Source organism: Podarcis filfolensis, assembly GCF_964270895.1.
Source record: "Podarcis filfolensis genome assembly, chromosome: 9".
NCBI lineage: Eukaryota > Metazoa > Chordata > Lepidosauria > Squamata > Lacertidae > Podarcis > Podarcis filfolensis.
In genome coordinates, this window is record NC_139610.1 from 68,945,549 (window position 1) to 68,967,272 (window position 21,724).

Consider the following 21,724-nt stretch of genomic DNA (forward strand, 5'->3'; position numbering starts at 1 on the left):
ATGGACATGCATGACATTGCAAGCAGACCTTTAAAGGAAGGAGAAGCATGCTTCACGAGTGCTCTGTTAACTCAGCATTACCCATCAACCATTCATTTCCTAGTAACCTCAACCTTCCCAATTTTCCTTCTGCCCTGTGGTTAGCCAGTCTTCAATTGGAAACTTCAATTTCTGGCTTGTGCTATTGCTGCAAAACAGCCATGCACGTTGATGGGCTCCACAACCACATTACCCCTGAGCCAAAATCTGTCCCTCAGTTTCTCAAAAGCTTTCTTCCTCTGCAAAAGAAGCTCCCGTTTTACTGCCTCATTCTCAGGACACTTGAGATTTTGTTTAGAATTTTGGTGAGCATGGAGTTTAGAGCTTAGCCTGTTGTTGCAAGGCAGCTGAGGTTTTCTTTCAAGGAAACATTTCCCCCAAAATATTCTGCAGCCTCCCTGGCTTCCTGATTTGAAAAAGCCCCATAGATGGAGGTACCTATGATGCCCTCCCCTGGGCTTTGATTGAAGGCATCTGGGAAGGCTGAGATGATAGGAAGGAAGGAAGGAAGGAAGGAAGGAAGGAAGGAAGGAAGGAAGGAAGGAAGGAAGGAAAGATACTTGTGAACATCTCTCAACCATCTTGAAAGTAAGACTAATGTGACAAAAGCCCTGGACTCCACTGATGAGAATGTCACTGAATTTCCCTGCCCTTCTGTTAATTTTCAAATGCAATTTCTTTTCCCGTTAACTGGTGGACAATGGTAAAAGAAACCCACACAGGATAGATGTTTGGCACAGGACTAAAATCCATGACTGGTAAAAACAGCAGCTGTAAATACTACAGTTCTGCTTTGCTTCCATCCAGATGCAGGTATCCATTCTCACAATTATTAAAATGTGATCTAGGAGATCTAGCACTAAGAGAGCATCCTTGAAGTTAGAGGCTTGCTCATAAATAATTTAAATATATTCTCCTGCCTTTCCTTGCCACACAAAAGTGTTGTAAGGGGTACTTTCCCCCCCCTTTTTTTAAAAAGAATGATATATAGCCATATGAACAATACTCATCAACTAGGAAATGAAATCAAACAACAGACCTTGAAATTAGCACACGTTAATTGGGTGCATGTCCAGATTTTGTCTGAGTCAGGAAATATGACAAAGTGATGGATGATTCTAGTTTATTATATATAGTATTTTAGCAAGAGGCAGCCCTGTATCAACTGTGCCTTTGGTTGAAGCATGCTCACATTTTCAATGCCAACAAGTTTGAAACTGCTTAACCACCATTGTTGCACGACCAAAAGCCCTTGGAGGTTTTAGACGTGAAGGTTGTTAGAAGCTCCTGCTTGTACAATGGCTTTTATCCATGATGGCTAAATGAAACTTTTCGTTGAGAGGCATATTTTTCTTTATTTCATTTATCTCGATTTAAAGGGGATTCTCTGCTTGTGGGCATCCCACTGTGGCACCTGGTTAATTGCCCTGAGAAACAGGATGTTGGACTTAGTTGGGTCTTTGGTCTGATTCAAGAAGACTCACGAGTGTATGTGTAATTAGACAACTATAATTCCCTCTACTTCCAGTGTTCAAGCTGTGAGTGGGTGGGGGTTGTTAGAATTCCTGTTCCATGATTGCAGTCATGGGATTGTTGTCTTTCACATGACGGTGTATGTTTTGACTCCACAAAGTGGGAAGTGACTGGAAACAGGATGTTTGTGTTACTGTGTTCCGTGAAGTGGGACTATTGTCCTTTGTTCAATCTCTTTGCTGTGTGATGCTTGAGAGAGAGGGAGCCATGTTGCAGTGCTCCATGTGTGTTTATATGTAAATAAAGTAGATTAGCCAAAATGCTGAGTTGCTGAGGTCTGTTACACAACTGCGCAAACTCTGCAGATCCCTAAGTGTGCCAATGTTGGTTGGCATCGGCCTCTGTGATGTTCGGGCAGAAGAAAGCTTTTGAAGCTCCCAAACGAAAGACCAGGAGAGAGAGAACATGCCAGTCGGGCCTGTGTCTCTGCCAGGGTCCTACTCGAGTGTAGGCTGAACTCCTGACAGGGGTTACTAGTTTGTTTTTGGTTTTATTAGCCATTTTGGTTTTTTACCTTGTATTTTTATGTTGTGAACCACCTTGAGATCTATGGATGAAGGGCAGTATACAAAATTAATTAAGAATAATTCATTATTGACTGAAATTGCAGAGTTTTGAGAAATTAAAAAACAAAGTCCGAGACTGGTTACATTATTTTCAGATAAGGGAGGCATACAATTTGGACAGGAAAATTGGCTTCCAGGTGGAAAAATCTAAATTAGAAACAGAAGTGCTAGAACCTAAAACTAAAATCATGTCAAAAATGTATAACTTGCTGCTGAAATGGAATACACAGGATGAAACGGTTAAGTCAGCCATGATTAAATGGGCACAAGATCTTGGACATAACATTATGTTTGCTGATTGGGAACAGTTATGGACCACAGGTATGAAATTCACGGCATGTAATGCCTTAAGAGAAAACATTATGAAAATGATATACAGGTGGTACATAACCCCAGTCAAGCTCGCAAAAATATATCACTTGCCCGATAATAAATGCTGGAAATGTAAGGAAGTGGAAGGTACATTTTTTCACCTATGGTGGACGTGCCCAAAGATCAAGGCCTTTTGGGAAATGATTTATAACGAAATGAAAAAGATATTTAAGTATACTTTCCTGAAAAAACCAGAGGCTTTTCTCTTGGGTATAGTCGGCCATTTGGTGGCAAAGAAGGACAGAATCTTTTTTATGTATGCTACAACGGCAGCAAGAATACTTATAGCAAAGCACTGGAAGACTCAAGATTTACCCACTCTGGAAGAATGGCAGATGAAGTTGATTGACTGTATGGGACTGGCAGAAATGACCGGCAGAATCCACGACCAGGGAGAAAAGTCAGCAGAAGAAGATTGGAAGAAATTTAAGGAATATCTACAGAAACATTATAAAATTAATGAACTTTGAAAAGATGTTGGTTTGAACTTTGGTGGTTTCCAGCTGTTATGATAAAGATAATGGGGATTATAACTGTTTTTGTTACTAAATTTAAAAAAGTTGGGTGGAAAATAAGGCGATATTTTAAAAGGAATGTTAAGAGATTAGGATTTGCTGAGTTAACAAATTGAACTAGAGAACAAGAAGGGGAGGTATGAGGAAGTCAAAGAAATATGTGACTGAAAACTGTTATAGAAACTGAATTGTTTTTAATTTTTTTTTCTTTTTCTTTTTCTTTTTGTCTTTATATAAAATTGGAAAATTCAATAAATATTCATTTAAAAAAAAAAGAATAATTCATTATTTGGGGGAAGAAATCACCCACAACCCAAACTAAAGAGTGTTGTATCACCAGGATATTTGGGGGGGGGGTCATGAGGCTTCTAACTTAACCTCCTAGAGAAATCCCTCAGCTGGGGGGGTCCCCGCCCCAAAGAACAGCCCAGCGATGGCAAAGCAAGATCAATGGACTGAATTTTATGGGAATGGAAAACTGAGGGGGAAGGAAGAAATGCAGTGGAATGGCTGGGACCTTGAACTGATGCACTCCATGCTACAACATTTTGTTGGAGGCCCTGCTTGTCAATAACCTCTCTCCATTCTGGCAAAATGGAGTATACTGTAGGTGTCCTGGGAGAGGTGGGTTTTTTGTTTTTGGCTACCTGCGCCCATAATGGTTGATGAAACACACAAGACCCGGTTTGCTTACTGGACTCCAGGGCCAGGTTTTCCACTGAGCAGGGCACGGCGTCCTGTTGCATGGCCGACGGCTCTCAGGGCGATCTCCGTTACAGTACTTGAAATGGACTGAGCGATTTGCGCCATCGTGGAGAGGCTGGATGCAGCGCACGGTTCGGATCTGATAACCAGAGGTCCCACAGGTTTTGGTGCAATGCTCCCATTCTTCTGATACCCAGCTGAGATGGGGCAGAGAGAAGAGCATTAAGTAGGAATACACTAACTAGTGCAAAACACTAACTCTACCCAGGATTGATCTGCATGCGGCACAAATATTATGGCCATTGGCTGTCACTGTTGTAAGGGAACTAGGAAATCTAGCTTGCAACACCTGCAAAGATCTTCAGGCACCAACTTTAGACTTGGCTCTTTTAGAAAACCTCCTTGTGAAAATCAATAGAATGGACCATATCGGAAGATGGTCACCTTCCTTCATGGAGGGGGGGGGGTTAAACAGAAGTTTGATGGCCACCTGTCAAGGATGCTATAGTTGTGATTCCTTTATTGCAGGGAGTTGGACTAGACAAGCCTTGGGTACCTTCCAACTCTACGATTCCATGACCCATATACTGTGGTACCTCAGGTTAAGTACTTAATTTGTTCCGGAGGTCCATACTTAACCTGAAACTGTTCTTAACCTGAAGCACCACTTTAGCTAATGGGGCCTCCTGCTGCTGCTGTGCCGCCGGAGCACAGTTTCTGTTCTCATCCTGAAGCAAAGTTCTTAACCTGAAGCACTATTTCTGGGTTAGCGGAGTCTGTAACCTGAAGCGTATGTAACCTGAGGTACCACTGTATGTATTTTTTGTTTCTTTAATGTATTCTGCTCTTTTTTAAAATTTCTTAAGTTGTTTCAGTTTGCTGCATAGAAATCTAATAATGATAGTAGTCGCTGTGTATGTAACTGGATCCTACTCAGAGTAGACTCCTTTGAATTAAAGAACATGGCTCTCTTAGGCCAATTTCAACAGGTCTACTCTGAGCAGGATTTAACAGGCAGGATGACAAGTTCTTTCTGTCACATAGATAAAGGCAGCAAACTTTCAGCCTAAGTATGCAGAAACTTGAGGATGTGCAGGAGAGGCAGAAGGTTGCAAAGTGTGATCTCCAATTCCAAAACAAAGCCTTCAAGACAGCTGGATTATACCTTTGGGGTTAGCACTTGATGTATTTCCTGTTGTCCATAATATGCTGCCTTGGTAAGTTATGGGAAATCAACTAGTAGGACCTATCACTGAATCTGGCTGCCTGTTGTTTCATTGAGGAGAGACCCTATGCCCACTTGGATGAAACTTTTTTGGATGGACCTTTAAAGCCCTAAACGGCCTCGGTCCAGTATACCTGAAGGAGCGTCTCCACCCCCATCATTCTGCCCGGACGCTGAGGTCCAGCGCCGAGGGCCTTCTGGCGGTTCCCTCCTTGCGAGAAGCAAAGCTACAGGGAACCAGGCAGAGGGCCTTCTCGGTAGTGGCGCCCGCCCTGTGGAACGCCCTTCCAGCAGATGTCAAAGCGATAAACAACTACCTGACATTCAGAAGACATCTTAAGGCAGCCCTGTTCAGGGAAGTTTTTAACGTGTGATATTTTACTGTATTTTTGGTTTTTATGGAAGCCGCCCAGAGTGGCTGGGGAGGCCCAGCCAGATGGGCGGGGTATAAATAATAAATTATTATTATTATTATTATTTGACCCCACACTGCCGCTGCGAATACATCACTGAATAGGAGCAGATGCTTACAATGGCTGCGTACATTCCTGAAGGTTGCACATCCTACGAATGGGCTTGGGTTTCTTGCTGGCTTCACAGAAGCTGCGGTGTACCATTTTGCTATCACTCTTCCTGCGGCACCCATACTTAGTGTCTTGGAAACCTGGGGATGGAAACCAAACAACAATTCAGTAAAGGAAAAAAACACACACCCACATATACAATGCAAACACAATCAGCTCTCCAGTGTCATTCAAAGTGCAGAATTCGGTGCAGTTTTTAATTTATTACAGATCACTATGTTTTGGGCTTTGCAACTTCTTTGGACTGAATCCAACAGAAGCACAAGTGGAACCATTTCCCTCCCTCTCTCCCCCTTGTGTACCCCCAACTCTTTTTTTATATAAAAAAAAATTAATCATTTTTTCAAACAGCAACCACAACAAACACATACAACAAAAACTGCAATAACACTAATAATACATTTTAACAATTCAGATTTGAGTACTGATATACCTATAACTACACCTTTTTATCAATATTTCCCCACCTCTCCTCCCCCTTTCCACTTTATCGCTTAAGTATTCCTTCCAAATTTCTTCATATTTATCCATTCTTAATTTGTGTCGATATGCAATTCGTTCATAAGTAACTAGTCTGTTCATATTGTCAATCCATGTGCTCAATGGGATCTTTTTGCGGCTCTTTTTTGGATGGTTGGGAGAAACTCCCAGAGTAGATTTGGTGTGGGTGGGGACACACAGAGGGAGCAGAAGGAAGGGAGATTCCATTGCGTCAGTGGAAATTGTTCTGCTCACTCAGTGGTTCTGTCAAATACAACTCTTCATGTGCACAGTGGCTGAGCAAGTCGATCAGGCATCTGGGGTGGCACGCATGCTCTGCACCCAGGGGTGGGGCCAGCTGCCCGCAGGCAGGGCAAGCCAGGGCAGGACGCTCTACTGGACCTCTGAGGAGTCTATCTGCCTTCTCCCACTTAGCCGCCCTACAGCTGAGGGGGAGGCAACAGGTGGACTCTTTGGGGCAGCGTGGAGCCTGTAGGCCCTCAAGCCACTGCGTCCCTCCCAGGAGAGACGTGTGGCTTGGGTGCGCTGCAGACCCCGTGCCACCCAGCATTTTGTCACCCCCTTCAGTGGTGACACCCAGGGCAGTCCGCCCCCACCGCACCCCCTTTCCCCCACCCCTGCATGTACGGGCACTAAAAAGACACATACAGTTTTCCAATATATTCTTCTACTCCCTCCCACCAGACAATATTATGACTTGCCTCCTCCACAAGGCTTGGAACATTGGGACCAACTCTTCAAAGCCCACTCAAACGTATCCAGGTCCTCTTGAAGTACATTGTTGCTGTTGACATTGGGGACCGAATCCTCGTGGATTATGTACTTGTATGTCAGGCTCGACTGTGTGACGTTGTCCCGAGGAATGATCTGTCAAAAGGTTGAGCAAATGGGACATAATGTCAGTAGATGGAAACATGGGCACTTCTTTCCTTTAGGAACTTTCTTTTCTTTTCAGAGCCACAAGAGAGGAAGATACAGTATTTGCTGTACCTTAGCAGATGATAAAAAACAACAATACCCAACTCAAAAGTTGATGGTTGCCCTGCTATTGTGGCTGGTAGTGTTGAGGGCAGCCTTCCCCAACCTAATGCCCTCCTGATGTTAGTGGACTATAGCCTCCATCATCCCTGGTCACGGTTCTGCTGGCTGAGGCTGATGGGATATGTGTTATGAGTTTTGAGGAGATGTCTTGGAGGGGCTGGTCAGATCAGACTGAGAGGTGGGAACAGCATGAAGCGTGGGAGGCTGATGCTACGATATTGAAGCAATGCAGCTGCAAAGTGCTAGCTTGAAAAGTAAACATAATGGGAATGTTGGGACTGCCCGTGGGAAACAGAGGGACAGTCAATTCACAGTGCGAAGCACCGGAATTAGCTAAGAGTGTAATATGAGCTCTTCCGTTTGTTCCTGTCCAGGAAGTACAGGAAGTTTTTGTCACTACGCTGCTGGAGTTTGAAGAGAGCAGTCATGTTTCTTGTAACGCTGCAAAGACAGAAATAAAGGCATGTAAATACGTTTCTGTCTATCTCTTTCCCCTGCCAGGGGGCAGGAAAGAGGGGGTGTGTTCTTCTCACGTTTGAGAAGAATCGCCGATCGAGACCTAGCCTGCGCTTGCTGGGGAATGCAGCCAGGGAGGTCAACAGGGAATCAAGCCGGGTGCCTGGGATTGTTGCCAGTTTCTCCTGATATGGGCTTGAATTCCCGACAGCTGATGACTCTGGGGAGGGACCCAGTGGCCTGGAACAAGGTGTGTTAGCATCTTGTGAGATATCTGAGCTGCCTGGTGATGGTGGGGACTCAGCCAATGAGCAGCATGATCTTGGAGAGGGACCTAGTGGGCTGTCACTCTTTCGTTCCATGCCAGTCCAGCCCACAACCCTGGCACCAGCACCTGAGCTGCAGCAGCCACCCCACAGGTGGTGCTGTTTCATCACCCATCGCTGGCCTGAACAGACAGCTCAGGCCCAGCCACCAGAAGCCGTTCCCATTCTCTTGTGCAGTCCAAAGATGCTCAGTGTTTGCCACACTAAAGCCCTTTCCACTTCACTCTTTTCTAATCAGAGTTAGAGGGCATTGCCAACTGTTGAATGGACTTCTTAGCTAGCCTAGCCATGCCTTGCACCTGTGGTGACTTTGACCTCTCCTTTGCCTATGCACTGATTTGATCATTAACATTTCTGGTAGGAACCACAATCTGCATAGAAGTCCTTCATCTGATGGGAGCCAGGATAATATGTAGTATGTGGAGGTCACCAGACTGAGTTCCAGGCTGGTTCCAGGTTGATGGGGCAGCCAGACCATTGAAAACATCCAGCTACAATCCAGGAGGGGAAAGTCACAAATAAGGGCCTATCTAAATATCACACCCATAACTTCAAAGAAGGCACCTATAAGCTATGCTTTCCCTACAGAGCATTCAGAAGTTTTCATGCCGACAGGCAATGGTGGCTGGAGGAGACTGCAGAGCTTCTGACTGCTTCTCTTCATGCGCTGTTAAGGAAATATAATCTCTACTGTACTAATTCTAACTGCTCCCTTCCTTTTCAGTCCTTACAGATTATTAGCCATTTTCAGATCCCCAATAAAAGTGAATGGGGAAGATAGAGCTTCATTTTACACAGAGTAGATCGGAACCAGAATCAAAGATTGAAGCAATACCAGATTTACGTATAAGCTAAACAAGCTATAGCTTAGGGCCCCACTCTCTTGGGGGCCCAATTTTTTTAAAAAAAACAACAACCTGGGATGTACATTTCCAAAATATAAGATAAAAAAAAATGGCTTTAGATACCTATTAGGTTCATAGATTACCATATAGCATATATTCAACACAAAAAACAGCAACAATTTCTTGTTGACAAAGGACAGCTGGACATAGAAAGGGCCCCATTACCTCCAGTAGCTTAGGGCCTCATCAAACCTAAACATAGCTGTCAACGTTTCCCCTTTTTTAAAGGGAAATTCCCTTATTCCGAATAGGATTCCTCACAAGAAAAGGGAAAAGTTGACAGCTATGAACCTAAATCTGACCCTGGATTGAAGTGTAGAGCACAAGGTGACTCAGAAATAGACTGGAATATATGAAGGGCACAGAGACAGATACAAGGTGCATCTTAGGTCTCCTTCATGTTCACCCCAACTGTGTATGACTGATGGGTTGCCTCTAGTTTTGAAACTCACAATTTGGGCAGATCTACTCTGTCACAACCACGTGGCTATGTCCTTGTTGGTTTTGTGAGTAGATCTCCCAGGTTGATACTGCCTGGCCTGGAACAGGCCCTGTTGGTCACACCAGAAAACTCTATGAAACAGAAAATGGATCATGACCTACCAACACAACAATAGCATCATACAATGGCCCATCCGTCTGAAGGGTTTCTATGTCATCTTCTATGTGGTACTCCCACTCTAAGCCGAGATCAATGAAAGAACGAGAGCCAGATCCCTCTCCTTTCCCATTCAAAATATAGTGACCTGTTGCCTGGTTCTTAACAGCTGGAAGGAATAAAAACAGAAATGGTGGCTGATTAATCATTGCAATTAAATTGGGTGGGTGGCCATGTCTTCCTTAAAGACAATACAAAAGGCACTTGGACCTTCATTTTGCATTGTCTTGATGCCATGAAATTTAGGTTCTTGTTCAGCGATCCCGATAGGGCAGTAATGTGTTCTATTTTACAGAATGCAATCTATTTGATGGCATCCTCTGTTTAAAGGGCTGCCCATTCACAATCCATTTAAAGAACCTTAAGAAGGGAGATCAGGGACCTTGAAGTTGCCAAGCCACAGTTTGACTAGGGTCACCTGTCAAGTCTTCCCTACTATGCATTTTTATTTCAATTATAGTAAATAGAATAAATGAATTTTAGTCTTCACACAATTTGTGCAAATCTGTGTTCTCTTTCCCCCTCCTCCTCCTTTTGGTGACACAGTTCATCTTTTCATTGGCAATGAATAAGTGGCCACCCAAGACCCAGAGCTTCTCAGCTCTGCCTCCCATTATCTGGGGCTTCATTTTAGCTTTAATTCACCCCCCACTGTGTTCTATGCACAATATGAAAGTAGCTGTAGCCTCTGCAGATATGGTTTCTCTGGAGCTAATTTGGAAGAACAAAGCAGATTTAAAAAAGAAAATAGCAAGGGCAGGCTGGGAGAAAATAAATGAAAGCACATGCAACGAGAAGCTGGGGAAGGGGGCTGGCTTTAGAGTTATTTGAAGATAATCCAGAGATCAAAGAAAAAGTGGTGTTCACTGATACTAACTAATACTGTATTGGCCCACATATAAACCACACACCCCCATTCCAATTGTGAAAAGGTTTTTTTATCAATAATTTTTTATTATTTTCTTTGCACAATCACTTTTACAATACATTAATCAACATATGAACTTTTTGCTCTGCTGAGCTTGCGACTTCCCTCCTTCCCTTCAGCGGCTATCCCTTATCAACACCAACCATGTATTTTAACATTTTACATCATATCTGTCTTATCTATATTGTAGGAATTACTTCAATCCTGCCAGTGTCTTTAAATTTTTACAGTTGCCCTTTAAGTACACAGTAAATTTACTCCAATTTTCCTGGAATCTCTGATCATCCTGATCCTGAATTATGCCGGTCAGTTTGGCTAACTCCGCATAATCCATCATTTTTGTCTGCCACTCCGCAATGGTGGGAACTTCTTGTAATTTCCAATTTTGGGCCAACAAAGTCCTTGCAGCAGCTATGGCATACATAAATAGTCTTTGGTCTGATTTCTTGATCTCCTTCCCCATCGAACCAAGGAAAAAAGCCTCTGGCTTTTTGGGGAAGGTATTTTTTGGTATTTTCTTAAGTTCATTATAAATCAACTCCCAAAAGGTCTTTACTTTATCGCAAGTCCACCACATATGATAGAAGTCTCCATCCACATCTTTACATTTCCAAAAATTTTTATCCCTCATCCTATACATTTTTGCCAGCTTTGAAAAGTTAAAGTTTTGGAGAAATTTACTGGCAGCTTCGCTTGCCCACGGAGCCCACACGCTTCCGCCTGCGTGTCTCTGCTGCTCCGGGCCCCCAGCTGCAGTTAGCAGAGCTTAGCACAGCGACAGAAGCAGAGCCGATGATTGCCTTGTGCAGTAAATCAGTCAGACGCTCGATGTCTTCCCTTATCTTACAAAGAGCTTTAATCTCGTACAAATCAACAGATCATAAATCCCGGCGACACGCAACTCATTTTCGATCCTCTCCCGGATCTGGCTAGACTCACACTGAGTGTCAGCGTAGATAGACACTCCCACTTCAGTCAGTGTTCTAAACCCGCCTCTGAATGTGAGACGTCACACAGAACTTCTTAACCCTGTAAGTTCTGACTCTCTCCATAAAAGTGTGGCTTATATTCAGAGCCGCGCGCCAGGGCTGGCTTGGGGAGCAGGGTGCTGAGTGCCGGCCACCCCCCGCCTCCATTCAGGGTGGTAGTGCTGGGAGGCGGGCCACACCCACAAACAAGCCTTGGATTTTATTTGCGAGTGCGGCTTATAGTCGGGCCAATATTGTATTACTACATGGCACCAATGGTGGCTAACCATTTTAAGAGTGCAAGAGAAGCCTGCTGGATCAGGCCAGCGGTCCATCAAGTCTTGCAACCTGTTCTTACAGTGGCCAACCAGATACCTGCAGGAAACCTGCAAGGAAGACCAAAGCACAAGAGCACTCTTCCCTCCTGCTGTTTTCAGTAGCCTACTGCCTTCAGTCAGGCACACAGAGCACAGCCATCGTGGCTAGTAGCTATTGATAAGCCATTTGTCTCATACTCTTTGAAAGCCATCCATGTTGGTAGCCATCACAAGAAGAAGAAGAGTTTGGATTTGATATCCCACTTTATAACTACCCTAAGGAGTCTCAAAGTGGCTAACATTCTCCTTTCCATTCCTCCCTCACAACAAACACTCTGTGAGGTGAGTGAGGCTGAGAGACTAGCCCAAGGTCACCCAGCATGTGGAGGAGTGGAGACGCGAACCCAGTTCACCAGATTACAAGTCTACCACTCTTAACCACTACACCACAATGGCTCTCTTGTGGGGGTGAGTCCCATGGTTCAACATACCTTTCAGGCTGAGGGCCAAATGTCAAGGGTAAAACCAAAGTGCGTCTTACTCTTTTTCACATTTAATCGTAAATGTTAGACAGACTTAATAGTTATTCCCCCTCTTTCGCCCGTTTGAAAAAACAATTTCACCATTAATTTCCACCCTTTTCCCCATTAAGCCTTTAAAAACTCATTTCACTATTAATTCCCCTATTCCCCCCGTCACTCCACACTAAATTCATTTCATTATTACTCCTTGTTCATTTCATTCCACTATTAATATTCACCCCATTACTCCTTAATAATTAATTTCATTATTAATTTCCACTCCCTGCCCCCATGACTCCCAGTTAAATTTGTTTCATTATTATTTTCAAGTGCATTCCCCCCTTAACTCCTTTTTCATTTCACAAATTTAAACCCCATTGCCCAAGTTCCCCATTAATTTGATTAATGTTCCTTATTGCATTTACAAGTTCTAATGTTTATTATGATTAACCATTATGATCATAGCTGAGTTGGCAGAGCATGAGACTCTTAATATCACGGTTGTGGGTTAGAGTCCCACGTAGGGCAAAAATGGTTGGACTAGATGACCCTCAGGGTCCCTTCCAACTCTGCAATTCTATTATTCTATGTTTTTCTAAAGAGCTATTACATTGCCTGCCCTCTTTCTGCTGCCCCTGTCAGCACTCGGATGTGAGAGAATAGCCCAACCTGGTGATAAAATACTGCAATGAATATTGGAGGAAGGGAGCTGCAGTCTGAGATAGGGAAAGAGGTGGTAATGAAACACCTAGATCCTTTAAATGAGCTAAAATTATTGCCATCTTCAAATATATTAAGGGCTGTCAGATGTAGGAAGCTAGTTTTACGCTGCTCCAATGGGCAGGACCCAAACCAATTTACAAGAAGGGAGATGCTGATGAAATATTAGGGAGGACTTTCTGACAGTAAGAGCTGTTTGACAGTGGAATGGACTGCCTTGAAAGGTGATAGACTTTCCTTTGGAGGTTTTTGAGCAGAGGTTGGGTGGCCATCTGTCATGGATGCTTTCTTTGAGATTACTGCATTGCAGAGGGTTGGGCTGTATGATCCTCACAGTCCCTTCCAACTCTACAATTCCATGATCGGGAGCATTCTGTAGCTTTTGGAGATCAGATCAGATCTCTTTGGCAGTGAAGCTACAGGAAAGAAAGATGCAGATTGCTGAGTGGAGGGTCGGTCCCACTGTTAGAATTCCTGCTCCATGATTGCAGTCATGGGATTGTTGTCTTTCACGTGACGGTTGTATGTTTTGACTCCACAGAGTGGGATGTGATGGAAACACGAAGTTTGTGTTACTGTGTTCCATGAAGTGGGACTATTGTCCTTTGTTCTTTTAATCTTTGCTGTCTGATGCTAGAGAGAGAGGGAGCCATGTTGCAGTACTCCGTGTGTGTTTATATGTAAATAAAGTAGATTAGCCAAAATGTTGAGTTGTTGAGGTCTGTTATGCAAACTGCGAAGACTCTGCGGATCTCTAAGTGTGCCGGTATAGGTTGGCATCGGTCACTGTGATGTTCGGGCAGAAGAAAGCTTTTGAAGCTCCCGAACGAATGACCAGGAGGGAGGGAACATGCCAGTCGGGCATGTGTCTCTGCCAGGGTCCTACTCGAGTGTAGGCCAAGCTCCTGACACCCACCAGCTTCAATCTCGATTCCACCAAGCTCACCTCCTGCCTTCTTACTTGCAACCAGACCATGGGGTTGTTGGGATTTTTATATCTAACCAGCTGCGAGAAGCAGCACAATGGTTGTTGACATCATGTGTATGTCTGGGAGTGAGAGAGGAAGTCTCTGCTTGTTCTCAGTACCTGGATAAGTTACTTTCACTTCTGGGTGAAGTGAGTGTTGCGTCGTACTTCTGTACTGCTGCTCAGACATGTCGGATGAAAGCTCTGTGTACAGTCTGTAAATAAAGTAGTGTGTAGCTACTGACTGTCTCTTTCTTCTGTGATGGGATGCTAGAAGACGAGTGTGCTCCTCTCAGGAGGGAGGGGTCACTTATTAGCGGTTTCTCTGGACTGAAGGCGATTTCCAGCCAGAGAGTGACCACCGGAGAAACGCCTTGATGTCTTGGGAAGGTGGCACACTTCCCGGGCGTTTTTCCAACAGGGGTGACCCTGGCTGACAGCTTCATCCTCCTTAGCTTCATGATGCCCTTGCAGAACTTCTCAGGGAAGAGGCTGGAGACAACACTAGATTTAGTTGCTTCTGCCCATCACTGGCTTTCTGGCTCTCCGCTCCCCACCCTATCAGTGACGCCAGCCACCACTGCTGATGCAGAAATGCTTTCAATGTGCATGAGGCGGTGGAACGACTCTGGGGGCACTTTTCAGCAGTTTGGGGGCACACACAGTGATATTTGCAGCAGTTATTTTGTAGCAATGTAACTGGGGAAAGTGGCCCATTGGGAAACAAGCTGATAAAAATAATAAAATCTGCTGCTGCAAAAAATAGAAGTAGAAATGGAGGTGTCCTCAGGCACTATGGTAAACCTTTGAGGAGAGGCTTATTCAGATTGAGTGCATCCCAAGTGTTTAAGCGCTTCAAATGCATTATTGCAGAATTCATTACAACAAGCTTTATGACAGGCCAGGAGGACTTCCATTCCCATATTACAAATATGCAGATTAAGGCTGAAAGAATAGTAGCTTGGTCTGCCCACCTAGGCATTTGAACCGGAGACTTCCAGGCTCACAGCTCACCATTATACAAATCAATGCAAATTTATTCAGAAGTCCTGCTGAATTAAATGCCACTGATTTGCAAACTTGCATACGATTGTGATCTATGCCAGATCCCTAGCATGGAACACCCTATTTCCTGCTGCTCATTTGGATCAACCAGTTGATTGTCCACCTCTGCAGACTTGATCAAGTCAAGGGTAACCAAACCAGGAGAGATACATCACATCCATAAAAAGGTAAAGGTAAAGGACCCCTGACAGTTAAGTCCAGTCACAAACGACTCTGGGATTGTGGCGCTCATCTTGCTTTACTGGCCAAGGGAGCCGATGTTTGTCCACAGACAGTTTTTGTAGGTCATGTGGCCAGCATGACTGAGCCGCTTCTGGCAAAACCAGAGCAGCACATGGAAACGTCATTTATCTTCCCACCGGAGCGGTACCTATTTATCTACTTGCACTTTGATGCGCTTTCGAACTGCTAGGTTGTCAGGAGCTTGGACTGAGGAACGGGAGCTCATCCCGTCACGGGGATTCAAACCGCCAACCTTCCGATCAGCAAGCCCTAGGCTCAGTGCTTTAGATCACAGTGCCACCCGCATCCCTATCACATCCATTCCAAACATTCAAAGTACAATTGGGACACATTTAAGCTATATACCTTCACTAAAAAAAATTCCTGGGTTCTATTTGTGAAGGATTCTGGGAACTGTAGCTCTGTGAGGTATAAGCTACAGTTTCCAGGGGTTTTTTTCGGGGGGGGGGGTGTGAATGCATGTTCTTTAAATGAATAGTGTGCATCTCTGGGGGCTTAATGGGTTCTGGAAAGGGGCTGGCATGAAGTCTTTCTACCACCCTGTCACCCCTACTTCCTGAGGGATCAGCTTTCCTGGCCCCTCAGTTTTCTTACAGCTTCATGACTTCTGCATGACAAATTGATATAGCTCCTCATTCATCTCCAATTCTGTTGAATAATGATATTATAAAATGGCTAAGCTATTTATTTTGTCGTCTCTTCCTTACATGCTTTCAAGATGAGGCCCACCACTTAGTTTAATCGCCTCCCATCTGTGGATCCTTTGACTGCTCATCCTCCTAAAATATGCCATTATAGTGAGTATCAGCAAATCAACAGTGGACTGAGAGAGAACATCAGCTTTAAAAGAGCTCATATAATGACTATCTGCACCAAAGGAGCATCTTATTGATTTCTCAAGGGCCAGCTATTATTTCTTTGAGGGGTTTGCCGGCAAATCATCTGAAATTATTGGACTTGGAAAAAGGAACTGATTTCTCCTGACTGATATTTTTAAATACATGGCAACGTTCTGAGACACAAATGTTGGGAAGGTGAATGGTGTGCTTTTCTAAAGCTCAAAAGCACTAGCTGCAACTGCACAATATTACCGACACCTCAGAATGTAAACTTTTAAATGGAAACATGGGGGGTGGGAGACGTCGGCATGACTCTGTTGGGCAAATACCACCTTAAGTGATATAATTCTGCAAAGCTAAATTGTGTCTGCATACTCAATACATCGACAGAAATGGATTTGAAAAAGCACAATTTAAAATAATAACAAGAACACCCACAACAAAATCGGTAGCAAATGAAGAACCACCCTGTAAATGCATAGCCATGTATTAAGGGAGACCAAACTACTTTGGGTAGCAGTTCCTCCAGTCTTTCATTTGCTTAAAAACCTCCAAGGAAGAAGAGTCCACAACCTCCTGAGGGAGATTTTTCCACTGTCAAACAGCTCTTACTGTCAGAAAGCTCTTCCTGATGTTTAGTCAGAATCTCTTTTCTATCATAGTTAGTAACCTATGTGAAGCAGAAATTGACAGGGCCAGGCCAAGCTCAACCAAATGTTTTTAAGCTTCAGTTTTTGGCCAGATTCACTTGCCTCCTCAAAGGAAGTACCTTGGCATGACCTACATAGCAGGAAAGCTGGGTTCATGACAGAATATAAACTCAGCAGGGAGCTGCATCCATTTCTAGCTCTCTGATTCAGGTTACTAAACATCTTTGCCTCGTTCACACATTACATTTCTTTGGTCTACTATTTAAGCATCTTAGATGTACACCCAGACAGACGGGATGCAGCAACTGTGATAAAGCAAAGGAGGTCTGGGTCTGTTCAGCGCATGGAGGTTGAAAGATTCAGGACAGACTGGAAAGAAGTGCTTCTAAACACTTTGCATCATTAAAATATGTATGCTTGCTCCCACAAGAAGTGGTGACGACTACCAACTTGGATGGTTATAAAACAGGACCAGACTAGCCTCAATAGGGTTGTTCAACATCCACTGTTGAAGACAGTAGGCCTAAGAATAACAGTAGCTTGAAATCACAAGTGAGGAGAACACCCAGGTCCTCCTTGTGAGCTTCCCATGGGCATCTGGTTGGTTATTGTCAGGGATTGGTCTGAAGACGAGGACTGGGGAATACGTTCTATGGAAGACCAGCTTCTCTCCGATGGAGAGCTGGAGGGGGAAGAGTCGCCCCCCCCCACAGTGTGTTCAGAAGCAGAGAGAGAGACAGAAGCTGAACAATTTAGGGAGGAGTTACCCACTTTTGAGATAATGAAAAGAGAACCAGAAGGGAGGGGGCAGTGACTTGAGACGTCACTTGGGAGTGTGGGGGGACCCCCCTCTCACCACAGACTCAGAGGTCCGAACGTATCAGAGAGCAAAGGAGTCAGAGGGAGGGAGGAACTTCCCGCTGGCGCCCAAAATGCTGCGGAAGTTGGGAGGAGGATTTAGAGTAGCCAACTGCCCTCCAGTTGTCTAAATTACCCACACACTGCCCTCCACACTGTAGCCAGTGTGGTGTAATGGTTAAGAGCAGTAGTCTCGTAATCTGGTGAACCGGGTTCGCGTTTCTGCTCCTTCACATGCAGCTGCTGGGTGACCTTGGGCTAGTCACACTTCTCTGAAGTCTCTCAGCCCCACTCACCTCACAGAGTGTTTGTTGTGGGGAAGGAAGGGAAAGGAGAATGTTAGCCGCTTTGAGACTCCTTAGGGTAGTGATAAAGTGGGATATCAAATCCAAACTCCTCTTCTTCTCCTCCTCCTTGCAGAGAGCTGTGTATTTGTGCTCACAACATGATGCTGTAATAATGATGCTATAAATCTCTCAACCACTTGTTAATTCTTATTTGTGAAGTTACCGAAGGGAGATGAGTACTCTCCATGCCTGACAGTTATTTTGAGAACAGGATTCTGGATCCAGCAGGTCTCTTCTTATGTTCTTAACTCTTCTCTATGCTGAATTGAGTTCCACGGGTTATAAAAGTGATAATGAAACACAATGTCAAGTGAATTGCTCCACGACCTGAACCACAGGAGGTACCACTCAGACTCCCCAAATGGCTAGGGTAATGTCCGCAATGGTCCTGCTGGGCATCTTCTGGAAAGGGCATCATCTGGAAAGCGGTGTTAGGTCTATCGTCAGAGTTTATGGCAGCATGGTCAAACCCAAGCAGAGAAGCACTTACCAAGAATGTGAGGGGTAGCCTCGTCTTCTTGGACAGACACATGTCTAGCACCCGGAGGGATGTCAAACATCTTAAGGTAGCCTTTGGCATGTGCAGCAAGGCATTGGTAGGAGGCAGAAGAGAAACAAAAGGAGAGACAAAAAATCATTGCTAGGGTTAGTAGGTTGCAAGAAGAGGTTGGCCCCATTTGCAGAAGAGGTGCATCCATAAACCCATGAACAGTCAACTTAAGGACCAGTAGGTTTGCAATACTGGTGATTAGCCAGCCTTGCATTTCCCATATTTTCATGAAAGAGGAGGGGAAAGGCAATCTTATTGCAAGCCACTTATTTCATTTTGTTCTCTGGCGAACCAAAGCAATCTGGGTAATTTAGACAAAGCATTTTTGTTTCCTATGTTTTGTGGAATGAAAATAGAAGGACACAGGGATCATTCACCCCTGTTACCATCTGTCAGTTAGATCCTTTCCAGAATAATAAATACATATTGTTAAGAATTCATTTCTTCCCCAGTTGCTGAGATCAGGCCAGTGGGCCATTTTGTGGAAGCACAGAAGCTGCTATCGCAAGCCAAATTCATCACCCTAAGAATTTCAGCTTACTGTTTGACATACTTCAGTGAATATAGTTCATTGTCAGAATATTGTCAGCTTTCAAGAAGCTCCCACTGGAAGCATAAAATGATTTGCCTGAGTTTGCTTTTCCTGTAAGTGACTGGTCAGCAATTAGAAGTAATACAAGAAGAAAAAATGGTTCTGCGGCGGCTATGGATGCCCAAATTTCTGCAAAGAGTCAAAACTTACCCAGAATATTTTTAGATTCTCTGTTTTCAGAAACAGAAACATCACGAGCTCCTTTAGGCAAAGTGAACGCGCCTCTTGTCTTCCCTTAAACAGAATGTCTTTTGTTAGTAATTTAGAGCATGGAAGTCTTGAGTTTTCATTGACTGAGTCTTCATAGGAGCGCCTTTTTTTTTTAATAAATCAAGCATGAATAAGTTCTGTTTGAAAGATTTTTACACACATTGCAGCAGTTCTCTTTTACTTTAAAGCATCAAGTCAATGAAAATTAAGACTGTGAAAAATCAATTGGATACTTGCAGATTTCATTTTCCAGAACCTTGAGTTCATTTTGGCACCTCTTGCTTAATTGTTTCCCTGTTGGAAGAGGTTGATTAGATTTTTTTCTTGCAATGCCAAACAAAAATGGAATCTAATGATAAATAATTGTGAAACATGATTGTGGAATGGAAAATCAATGCTTCAAACACTGCCCCAAGGACAAAGATCATCCTCAAACACCAGCTAACAGGATTTTCTGCATTTGCTAGCTTTGCAAACGCTTCAACTGGTGTCCTGAACTTACCACAAAACGTCTTGGATATATTCAAAATGAATAAATAAAACTAATTGAAGCATGGCATGCTGTTGTACTGTGGATCATTCAAAAGCTCAGTTTAAAGGTCTGCAAATCAGTTCGAAATTTCCATTTCCAGTTGACTTCAAATGGTTGCATGAAATGACTCCAAATAGTTGTGCAGACTGGAATCAGTTTAACACTGATGTTGGACTTCAATAGCTTCAGTCTGGATGGCCAGTAGGTAGGATGGTAGCTAAAACAACATCTAAAGGGTTACAGGCTGGCTGCCCTGCTGTGACCTGTATTAAACCAATTCCAGTCCACACGAATATTTGAAGTCAGTTCATGTGAACATTTGCAATCATGGTCAAAGCACTTCATGTTGAGATTTAGGCTTTCATCACCTTTTCTCCTCTGCAGAGGTGAGGGACAGCAATGGAAACTAATGGTAATATGGAAGAGTCATGGAGGTAGAGGTATCCCTACCAGGTTTCTTAGGGATTCTAGTGAAGGTCCCTTTGATCGTCCGGCAGTGAGAGTTATCTCCCCCGCATACTCCACACTTGTCTTCAGCTTTGTTGGACCCGATTTCCTTGTCACAGCCCACTTTCTGTAAAAAGAGACAGTCACAGTATCATCAGAGCAGAGAATCAGAAGAAGCACTGTTTGGAAATGAACAGAATCAAATGCACAGGTCAAATTTGCAACTCCTAATATTTTCCCCCCAATGAAAGTGCAGGTGTTATGTATGCTCCATAACAGCAGGTTTTGATACCAAGCATCTAATACAGTTTCTGGCAGATCTTTGCATTTATCACCCAAAAAGAAGAGGAAGTGGGGAGCAAGTCTCTGGTTCAGTGGATGGGAACCTTAAGCCATGAAGTCTAATTAGGCCCGCCCTTTGGCCCATGAGGCTATTTCAGTCAAGACATGCAGACCTGCTTTGCAGGTTTGATGGGCGAAAATGTAGCTGGGCTAAAAAGGGGTTTGCAGGCCCAAGACACTTTGCACTGGGCTTTCAAAGCACCAACTAATGGCTTTGCAAGCACCATCAGAGGATGTCATTGTGGTGTCAGGTAATTGAAAGGTGAGGGGCTCCACCCACCTTTCAAACCTGGCCCATGAGGGGTGGGGAGATAAGGATTCAACCCCCCCAGCTGGATTCAGTTCTCCATGCCTGCTCTAGTTTATATGGCCGAGTAAACTTCAGGGACTCAGAAGCAATTTTGGCAGTTCAGGAGTTACTCTGCACATGGACTCTACGGCGTCCATTCATGACTTGCAGAAGCCAGAAAAATTCTGGCCTTACAGAATATACTTATGAAGATTGTGGAATTCCACATTTCCTGGCAAAGAATTTTTGGAATCTGTGCAGAATTTTGATGTCATTTTCTTCAACGGGTTGCATCTCGGGCATAACCATTGGAAGTTTTAAACAGAGAAGCTGGCAAAATTCTTCCAGCTCAGGGCCTCAATGAGTTTCAGGTACTGTACTTGGTAATGCTTGCTTCAAAGGAGAAGTGAGCATCAGGAGCTCCCATGTTCTTCTCCAGATCAGATTAAAATCCAAGCTGGAGGAGATTGCCTGCCTATCCCTCTTTGAAAAGCACCTCACAAAAGGTGGCAGTGGATCAAAATCTACCTGCTTCAGGGGACCACCTTATCCCAGACCAAAATTTTCTGGGGTCAGGTCTTCAAACCATTTCCGTTGCTTCTCTGCTGCTTTGCTAAGGGGCTGCTTTGCAGAGCTTCTCCCAGAAAAATGAGAGGAGCTGAGCTTTAGACCCCCACCCCCAGAAATGTCAGGGGCAACTCTTCAGTGCAAAGCTGTAACAAAGAAACGCACAGGGAGGAAAACATTGCTGGCAACTGAACATGAGACCTGCTCTCATAAAAGAATTTGGTCCTTCACCCTCTCCAATTAAAAGTCACACCATGTTTATGTGACAACAGCCGCACAGATGTTACTAACCCAGAGATGGAAAGAAGAAAGAGTCCCTGTCAGAGAGGAATGGCAAACTAAGCTG

General features: G+C 44.1%; 1 protein-coding gene across 1 annotated transcript in view; it reads right to left on the minus strand.

The window, feature by feature from the left end:
- The window catches only part of ADAMTS3 (ADAM metallopeptidase with thrombospondin type 1 motif 3), a 138,147-nt gene that overhangs the window by 15,645 nt on the left and 100,778 nt on the right, over positions 1–21,724 (minus strand). Inside the window, exons 16-21 of the mRNA XM_083571019.1 lie at positions 20,184–20,307; positions 18,340–18,420; positions 9,372–9,535; positions 6,742–6,907; positions 5,487–5,619; positions 3,720–3,927 (exon numbers count right to left, since the gene is read on the minus strand). Of these exons, the coding sequence (XP_083427145.1) occupies positions 3,720–3,927; positions 5,487–5,619; positions 6,742–6,907; positions 9,372–9,535; positions 18,340–18,420; positions 20,184–20,307 (876 nt within the window). The remainder of the gene's footprint in view (positions 1–3,719; positions 3,928–5,486; positions 5,620–6,741; positions 6,908–9,371; positions 9,536–18,339; positions 18,421–20,183; positions 20,308–21,724) is intronic.